At 37.7% G+C, this 9954-nt stretch overlaps 1 protein-coding gene across 1 annotated transcript; it reads right to left on the bottom strand.

The window, feature by feature from the left end:
• Positions 1 to 296: 296 nt before the first annotated feature.
• On the bottom strand, positions 297 to 9396 carry RIOK3 (RIO kinase 3). Its single transcript, XM_010188196.1, has 12 exons — positions 9279 to 9396; positions 8331 to 8476; positions 8100 to 8204; positions 7316 to 7425; positions 6426 to 6569; positions 5649 to 5776; positions 4720 to 4905; positions 3864 to 4023; positions 2749 to 2829; positions 2574 to 2663; positions 2109 to 2216; positions 297 to 620 (listed from the first exon to the last, which is right to left on the bottom strand). Exons 1-12 carry the CDS (start codon positions 9344 to 9346, stop codon positions 519 to 521), a joined length of 1428 nt encoding a protein of 475 aa, XP_010186498.1. The 5' UTR covers positions 9347 to 9396; the 3' UTR covers positions 297 to 518.
• Between the last annotated feature and the right edge of the window lie 558 nt (positions 9397 to 9954).

Below are 9954 nucleotides of genomic sequence, written 5' to 3'. Positions count from 1 at the left end.
TGCAGCACATAGCTTGACTTTTCATTTTGCCCTTGGTGGAGAAGGACAAGAGGCTGATTGACAGTGTGTCCATACACAATTTTTCATTAGTTTTTCACGTAGGAATAGGGAGAAAAAAAAAAGAAAAAAGAGGGTCTCTTCTAGTGTGTTTTCCCACTAAATATTTTGAATTTTCTAGATGGTTTTTAATTATTTTTTGTAAACTAAAACATAATATAAGCTCTTAATCATGCAAAATACGACCACCTCAGCTACATTAGTCTGATGTAACTGGGCAGTTAGTGAATTTGCCAGACCATCTGAGAGGTCGTGACAATCCATTCTCACAGTGCCAGCCTGACGTGTAGGCTAAGTTAAAAAAAGCCACTGAGGCATCACCCTATGCTCGCTGTGTTTTCCATTGTGGTGTTCCCAATCAACCACTCTCTTGACATTGGCAGTTGACATTTACCACTGCACCAACATAGTTAGAGGCAGTAAATTCATGTTTTGTTCTGTTAGCAGCTAGACACTCAGTGCTATTCATCATATATAGGTGGGTCTCCATCACTTGAAAACATTGACAGTTTCTTTCCATGATTCTGCACGTGATCTTCATTCATCTTCTCCAAAGCTTCAATCTAGAAAGGCAAAAATAAATCAGTGCTGAAATCATAAAACCATGCCTGCAACAGAATGTTTCTAACAGTGTTAAAAAGGCAGCTTTAGATGACTTGTCAGGTACGTACAATATCACTGTTTCAATGATTCAGTCACATGTATGGGGCAACATAGTACAAGTACAGCTTGAACCATCTGTTCTCAACAAGTCAGTAAAACCAGTGCTGCTCCTTTGTAGTTTCATGCAATGTAACTGAAATGCACGAGTTGCAGGGAGGACTGGACAATTCTTAAGACTTCAGCTGTATCCCCCCAAGTACAGAAGGGTCCCTCTGCTGTAACTCAGCCAATCCATCAGCGCTGGAGAAATTCTAAGTAACGCTAAGATTACAAATCCACTGCAGCCATTTTTAATGGTGGAAGTGGAAGGCAGCTATACTTAAATGTTTATTGCAAAGTAATACAGTACAGTAGCTTATTTTGATCTTCAGATTGTTATATTTGGATTACTTCCTCTTGCACTCCAGGGGAGATAATTTTAGTTACTAGTAACTACATTAAAAATCTGAAGTTTAAGGATGGGCTGCTCAAATTCATCTCTATGTAAACAGCAAAATAAGTCTTTCCCACAAAATTTAAGCATAAAAGCTGACATAAAACAACAAGAACAAAATCCACCCCACACCAATGCTCACAACACAGCCAGTGAGGGAAGTGGTTTTTGCTTGATTAACTGATACGTAAGGATGGTGCAACAGTGACAGGGATCTTCCTCACTTTTGAGGCCCCAGGACTTGACTAGTTACAGGCTCCCACCTACCACATGCTGAACTAGCATAAACCTACACTGTCATTAGGAATCACATAGAATATAATTACCATGTTGCCCTTACTTTAATTAATAAGTATGGAATGTCCGACAACTTATAGAAGTAAGTGTCTGGTATCAGGATGCACGCCTTGAAGAGTTACAGCCAAAATTTGAAAATTAAAAGCCAACGGTGACCAAAGATTCCTAGGCCATATTTATATTAGCATGATTTTAGGCCTAAAAATTGAAAATGCTAGCCTAAACTTTAAATTCAGTAAGTTAAAATCTAAACCATGAAAAAGAAGCGGTAGAACAATTATTATTTTTAACCCAATTTCCCTTTCTCTGCACAACCTTTAACATACATAAGGAAAGGCAACAAAGCTAGTTTTTAAACTAAAACAGATCACTAAATTTTGCATAACACTGAAAGAAGAAATTATATGCAACATGAAGACTTTTATACTTGGGAGCACAGGGATCAGGAAAGCAGATAGAGAGGTCTGTCAATCTGAGTTTCTGAAAACATTTGTACTAGGTTGAAATAACCAAGTTTTGAAAAAAAGAGATGCAGAATGATTGCTGAAATTATACTCACACACAGACTAATCATACAAACTAAACATGAGAAGTTAAGGTATTACAATTGCTACTATAGCTAAGCAAATTAAAATATTAGATACAGAGAAAGCTATACCTCTGCTTGGAAGTCTACTTCATTGTCAGCTGTAATGTTTAAACCTGAGACAGCATTGAAGAGTTCACGCTCATTAAGCGCTTCTGCCACACCTCCTTTCTGGAAGAACTAATCAATAAAAAGCACACATTAAACACTTCACTACATAAAGCAGAATATTTCTTTTCCCTCCTCAAATTACAATTACAGTATTTATTCAAATTACATTTCTGCTTTTGTTGACCTACAGATAAAAATAACTGAAAGGAGTTAAAATATCCAGTGGTAACTGTTATTCTTCCACGCTTTTTTCCCTTTCAGAGAAGAACACCATCAGTATGGATAATTTGCATGAGTAATCTTATATATAGGTGGTGGTGATCATCTTTCAGAGTTGTATTGGTTGATTTTTTAGTTAGCTCTGAACTAATTTTATCTTGAAAAACATTCAGCATAACAGAGGGCTGTCAGATGAAGAGGTCTTACCTGTGAAACATTCCTACAGTCTCTGAACAAAAACTCAAGTCCATGAGGATGTGTTGGCTCCACAGACTGACTGACATCAATAAGCCAGACCTGTAGTCACAGAGAGACAGCAATTCAATTTGTAATATTTTACATTAGACAACACCTTTCCTTCCCACATTAAGAACAAGCTTACCTTCCCGTCATGCCAAAGCATGTTGTATTCACTCAGATCTGCATGGACCAGGTTGCACTCCTTATACAACTGTTGCATCATCTGCAAGGAATCAAATGAATGAATGAAGTATGCTATACTCCAAATAAGTATCATGTGCATGACTATAACAAAACAAAGCCTTTCCCCAGTCACCCACTCAATTTACATCATTTTTTCCGAAGTCTTCAATGAAGTTTCATACTGGAAATCGCAGGTTTGGTAAACTGCCAGCAAACTAAGCTTTTATCGCTGAGCTTAGCTTTGGCAAGTCAGAAGAATCAGTCTGGTAAACTCATGTCAGCTTTGCCAACCAGTAAAAGTGCAGGAGACGGATAAACACATTCTCTAAATAGACCTGTCATTCTCACCCCTATCACACAGGAAAGGAGTGACAGTTTTAGATACTGAATCCTAACTAGTATGCCTATTCACTTAAAACATGGTTGTATTGCTCTACTGGTCTCAATGTTTGAGGCACAGACCACTCATACCATCAAGTTGCTAGGTTTGTTGGTTGGGGGGAGCAGGTTTTAATGTCTACAAGAAGCTAACAGTGAGTAGACAGTTACCAGGTACACGTTTGAACCAATTACAGCAGATAATAGGAAAGCAAAGTATCCGCCATGAAATATTCTAATTCATTCTGATTTCTAGATTTGTTAAAAAGGAGAGTGGGGAGGGGGTTATTCACTGGAGAGTGCTTAAGCATTGTAGATTAATTATTTGGTAAACCCAGAAATACTTCAGAGAACTTTCTAAACCACATACTGCTTCTAGAAAAGGACTACTTGCTCATCATTTCTCTGCTGCTAAACAACAGTTTGTTATCAAGTTCCAGCATGTTTTCTACTCAGATTAAGATTTGGTTTTTAATTTTTTTTTTTAGTGCATGTTTTCTTATTTATTCTAAGTCACACATCAAACAGCAGCAAAATAAGCCTTTGGACTCTGTATCTTAAAAGTGATGCAAGCATCCTGAAAAGTAAATAAATGCTGATTTGTCCTTTAAGTTATTGCCCTAAAAAACACCAAACCAACCAACCAAAACAAAAAAAACCCACACACACAACCAGGAGAAATAAGTATTGTCTTACATTAAGAATCTGATAGTAGGCTTTTTTCATATCTTCACTACTTAGTGTTACATCCTTTAGTTTAGGAGCTGGGACTTGATCCTGGCCAATGAAAGACATAACCAAGATGTGTTTCTTAAGGATAACTACTTCAGGACAAGGAATTCCTGCATTTTGCATTCTGTGGATCAGAAAATAAATACTGATTAAGAAAAAAAAAAACAAAACAAAACCTCCCAACACCTACAGTTATAGTTCCTGCTTGCTTATTTCCAATCCTAAGAGAACTGTGAGAAACTTGATCCAGAGTCAAAAAGTCTTTGAAACAGATCAAATTGAAAACTGACTGAATATATGTATTTCACATAACAAAATGCACATCTTAAAGTCATAAGTAGGTCTAAAAATACTCACTGAAAACTAATTACTTTTACAGCTAGAGCTTTTTAAGTTCATGGGCTTGTAAATTCTGCTGCCAAATGCCTGAAGATGCTGGCAGTTCATTAAACTGTAAGAAACCAGAAGCTTATTGAATCTGTGCCAGGTTGTATACTATTTAGCCTAAAACCCAAATCTAAACTTCTTCCCAGACAAGGTCTATCTTCCTTAAACAGAGAGCACCCTCTTTACTGTGAGGATGGTGAGACACTGGCACAGGTTGCCCAGGGAAGTTGTGGATGTCCCCTCCCTGGCAGTGTTCAAGGCCAGGTTGGACGGGGCTTTGAGCAACCTGGTCTGGTGGGAGGTGTCCCTGCCCATGGCAGGGGGTTGGACGGGATGAGCTTTAAGGTCCCTTCCAACTCAAACCATTCTGTGATTCTATGATAGGAAACTGATAAGCTTTTGGAAACTACCCTTTTTATTTTTTTCCCCTTACCTTGTTAAGTTATGCATTTCTTTCTCAGCCCACATACGAATAATCTTTCGTGGATTCAATTTACTGAAGCGGTCTTTAAATCTGTAGTCATCCTTAATGTATTTGTCACGGTTCTTGAATTCATTAAGAGTTGTTTTGAACACTTTGATGGCACATTCTGGAGGTATAACTTTATCTTCAGTTGCACTTCTCATGGAAAAAGTCAAATATATAACAAAGTTAACTATTCACATCTTCACAAGCAAATGCATGGTTTGGTTTTTTTTTAAACATTGCAAGACAGCAATTTTTAATACAAGAGGGTAAAAGATCTGCTTTTCTATCAAATCTGGAAACCAATTCAATTTAGGTTAATAACAGTTCTGTGCTTAAGCTTTTATATATGAATGTTTGGGGTTTGGCACTACAATCCTTCCAGTATGGTTGTCATAAAACTCAACCCTTTTGCATGACTTGCAAAGTGAAGAGCATCACTATTCTCAAGGTAACCCAAAAGCAACAAACAGCACCTCCAGTGAACTGCACAGATGGAGCTGATAATACAGCGAGCTGTATGGAAAGAAAAATCTTTCCTAGGGCAGCCCCCTAGTCTGAGGCCAGTCAGTGGAAAGAGTTCCTAAAAATCAAGATTTTTATTATTTATTTTTTTTTTTACAAAAGGAGTACGTATTTTTCCACATAAAGCTACAGTGGATTTGTTGCCATTCATTAAGTGATCTCCAAGGAGAAAAGCAGAGATTTTTTTTTTTTACTTTACAATTGGTACCATTTGGTTTTTCAGATGTTATTATTGTCTGCATATTCATGAATACAAAATGTAAGTCTTGGGAATGAAAATAGAACAGATTGCTTAAATGTTTTTGTGGTTTCTGCTTTTTAAACCATCTCTGGTACTTAAAACTGCTGTCGGTAACAAACAATACACTTACTTTCCACCATATGCATGAAAAACAACAGATTCTTTTCCTGTGCTGATGCAGCCTGTGATAGTTTCCAGCATCCCAGCATTGACCATCTTGTACAGAAGTAAACGTGTTTTAGGATCCACTGCTTTCTCCTACAGGCAAGAAATGAATACTCATTTCATTAAAATAATTTTTTGCTTACAGTGAGTTTAGAGTATTTATATACTACAACTAGGTGGAAAGAATGACATATAAAGAGTGCTCTTGCAATTGACAGATGATGACAAACAGATGAAGCAAAGCCAAACTGCTCCAGCACTGTCATCTTAAGATTTAATGCTCTCAGGTACATTATAGCTGTGTAGCATATACACTATTTTACCAATTCCTCACAAAGTACAGACTGTGGCTCAAGAGGACTTTCTACAGTGTTTTCAAGAAGTCTTTACAAACTATAAATAAAAATATTCTAAATGTTCTATTCCTTTTATATCAGTAACAATAAAATAAGGCAAAACACTCAAATCTGAAGAAGTCCACTGCAGGAATTACCAGAGGCCTTGGTCTAAACTCACTTAAACTTCTGAAAAATTGAAGCTGGTTGCTCTTATCTTGATATGGCTCTCAGTAATGCTGCTGAAATAGAAGCCTTTTAATGACTGATGCCATAGTTTACATATAGTAACACAGTTAACATAGTTTAACTGTTTTACTAAAAACGGAATGTTTCAATAAATTATCAACAGTGTTCAGCTGTTACACAAGATAAAAAGTGCATAGAGAGACTATTAAAAAACATACAGCAGTGGAGTGCTCTTTCTTTTCATGGAGCCTTGCACTTCGACGTTCCTCAGAGTACGCATGTTGCTTTAAGGCATTGAAGACTTGATTTGAAAGCTTTAAGTCCATCCCAATTCCATCTCCAACTTGGAATTCAGGTGCAAACTACAAGTAGAAATAACAGAAGCATAAGCATTGTTACTAGCAGACACCAGACGTTGGCACAAGCAGAAAGTTTTCATTTGATTTGGAAAAACCTAGGGTAGATTAAGAACTATATGAAAACCACTTTGTGTAATCTTGTCACAATGTTAAAAACCATATTGCTCTAAAACTCAGAACTCAAAGTTCTGCCCAAATCGACATGAGATTACCTAACGTTCTGGAAAAATAGCACTTGCAGCATTTCCTTATTTGCAGAAGCTGCACCAGTTACATTAAAGAAAACTGAAGGCACGTGCTACAGCTAAACAGACTGAAAAGCCATGAGTCAAACAATTGACTGAAAATAAGTTACTTGGCTCATCAGGCAAAATGAATTAAAAAATAAGGTTATACAATACCTACACTTTTCAAAGGTAGCCTTGGTGTTTTGTCTGCCTGTGTACCAAACTTGCTGATGTTTTGTTTTGCCAAAAGAGTTCTGTGCAAATTCTTGAATCATGGTCATTATTCAAAAACAAAACCAAAACTAAAAAAGCAACACCAAATCAATAAAACCAAAACAACCACCCTGCGTAACTCAAACTGGCAATTTGAATAACTAATCCAGACACTGAATTGCTTTCATCTGATTAAAAAAATAAATCAGCACCATATATAGTAGCACAGATGGACAAGCATTAGTTCTTTGGTTGAATTACAGCATTCCAGTTTTACACACAAATGAGTTTCACCAAGTTTTCACTTACATTTTCCATGCGAGCAGTGTTCTTTCTTCCACATACCACTTCATCATGTTTCGTAGTAATGTCTTTTCCTTTTCCTATGAATCCCCTTCTTGGTGTAGTAGTAGGTTTATCTGCCAGCAGTGACAAAAATAAATCAAACTTCGTATCTAAACAAAGACGCTCATAAAGGTTCCATAATGCCCACAAAAGTAACATTTTATTTATTCAACAAATAGAATACTTCAATTGTATGATGCTAATGCAGTCTTCTCTTATCCTAAACATGACAGCTTCTTTTGCTATGTTATGACTTACTTCTCTGAGGTGTCAGACACACTTTTGGCATGTTAAAGACAGCTTTCCCCAGCCTCTGCACCTGCTTATCTCAAGACTGCTGAAGGCCTTGATCACCGCATACCAGCATAAGCCAAAAACTATTATGAAGTGTCTTATCACTTTGTTCCCATGAAGTAGTGTTGTAGTCCTTACAGAATTGCAGTTTTCCTGAACACAAAACTGACTCTAAAATTCTGTCCCAGTAAACCAGGACACACATATGCATATCCCACAATACTTTCCACATACAATATTTCTTTTGCCAGATTCAGTCACCAAAGGAGATATACTGGCAGACAAAAGCCTGAAGTTACCTGCCCAACTTCCAGCATAACACCTCCCAATTAGGTGACCCGATTTTACATACACCTGGTGTTTTCCTTATGTTCAGAAAAACTAATCTAACTACATAGTCATATTCTTAAGTCTATTAATCAAAGAAATTGTACTGTTTAAAACTGCCACATACCTGCTCTGTAAGGATCATGACGAGTATCCTGCCAATCAACCTCATCTTCTGAGCTGTCACTGTCATAGGGATGCACCTTCCGATAATTTTCAAAGGATATGGAGACTTGAGAAACAAAACAAAAGCATGGCTGTGATTATCAGGGATTTGCTACTTCTTCACAGCTCTGTCAACTTAAGCAGAGTGCCAAGAGCATCTCCAAAGCAAAAATATTTCTTCTGATGAGGGTACCTTTGCTATCTCCATTGATCTTCTTCTCTTCACGCCGGAGCTGTGCGTCATATTCCCTGTCAAACTCCATCTGCAGCATCTGAGCCAGCATTAGGTCACTAGAAGTGTCAATATTTTCTCCTGTAATAAATGGTCCTTCAGCAACACTATGTAAAAGAAAAACAGGAATTTAAAATGAAACACAGTAATTTAAACAGAAACAGCACTTTATACCATTTCATCACTCTGTACAGAGGACTTGATGCAAAGCTGCATAGAAACTGATGGATCTCAACTGTTCACCTCCACTCCATGCCAACACTAAATATTACTAGAGCATGACTTCATTTCTCTTTGCCACTCCTTTACAATGCAAACATTACTTAAACTTTTACTTGTTTACCATTCTGTAAGAAGCATTAGGCTCTATTTTCAAGATGCCCTTCACAAAAGGAAAAGAAGGCATACAGGTGTATATATGTGATATATTTTTTTATATTTCTAGAAGTAAATAAAAAAATTAGAAAACCAAACAGCATTGCTTTCCTCTGCTTTACAGGCAGACTGCATGCAAAATTGGTAAGAGTTTAGAACTAGTAAGCTATTGGCCTATGTTTGGAGCTTTCAAGTGTTAGGAGGATACAGGCAATACACCTGACAGTTGTCGAAATAACATTGTACACTGTTAGCAAGAGTCTCTAAAAGGGAAGACAAACGACACTTCTGACAACTTAGCTTACAGACTGGCTTAAAGCACCCAAAACAACGTGAGGAAAATATCAAGAGAATCTAAGGAAGAGTTTTAACTGGGGAAGCTATCTTAACTGAAAACGACCTGAAGAAGCAGAGATGGGAGGTAACAGGCAAAGCATTTACTACATCACTACACCTTAAGCGCATTGTAAGAAAATGCACAAGAGAAGATGGCTTCACAACTATGGAGATCACTAATCCAGGATTTAAACTTACGCAACCACTTCAGGAAAAGCAGCATTTTCTTCTTCCAACTGCAGCTCTTTCGCCAGCTGTTCACTCATTACATCAGCAAGTGAACATGATATTGATGTTGTGTTAGGGGCTCCCCATGGACACTGTAAATAAACATTTTATTAGAGTCTGCACAAAATGCAGCAGCAGCACAATAATCAGGATAATTACCTATCACTGGCTCTAAAGTAAGCTCATGTAATCTTATAAGAGCTTGTCTTCTATGGATACTCAGGAAAGTACAATGAACTATAGGGACAACTGTGACCAAAAGGATGTTGATGGACACAGGGGAGGGGGGGAAGGGGCTGGAGGAAGAATCTGTTTGTCAGTACCCTCTGGAGACAGGGGCAAAGTCTTCCTACAAAGTTTGCTTACAGTCTATGTAAAACTTCTCTTGAAATAACACAGTATTAATGGCTTAGGCACAGCTTCCTCCCCTGTTTCTAGAGCCCTGAAAGTACAGCCATCATAAACATCCCCTCAAAAACACAAGAAGCCCGCACACAACTTCGCTTGGGGAGGCGGGGGTTGGGGAATGACGGCTCCAACCAAGTTGTGACTCACTGCCTTGATAACCAAACTCGTTTAACTCCAGTTCCCTGCTCACCAACAGAGCTTGGCGACGAGTGACTCATTTATCTGGCTCTGACAACAG

This window comes from Mesitornis unicolor, unplaced genomic scaffold (genome assembly GCF_000695765.1).
Source record: "Mesitornis unicolor isolate BGI_N332 unplaced genomic scaffold, ASM69576v1 scaffold7737, whole genome shotgun sequence".
Taxonomy (NCBI): domain Eukaryota; kingdom Metazoa; phylum Chordata; class Aves; order Mesitornithiformes; family Mesitornithidae; genus Mesitornis; species Mesitornis unicolor.
The sequence above is the reverse complement of the archived record's forward strand: the minus strand, read 5'-3'. Positions and strand labels throughout refer to the sequence as shown.

What these genes read in the sequence shown, in the direction of transcription:
- RIOK3 (XM_010188196.1), bottom strand. Translation starts at nt 9,346, where the DNA reads ATGAGTGAACAGCTGGCGAAAGAGCTGCAGTTGGAAGAAGAAAATGCT. An exon ending in GCTTTTCCTGAAGTGGTTGC is followed by an intron (nt 8,477 to 9,278) that starts GTAAGTTTAAAT and finishes TCTTTTACATAG; the next exon opens with TGTTGCTGAAGGACCATTTA. An exon ending in ACTGTAGGAATGTTTCACAG is followed by an intron (nt 2,217 to 2,573) that starts GTAAGACCTCTT and finishes TTTATTGATTAG; the next exon opens with TTCTTCCAGAAAGGAGGTGT.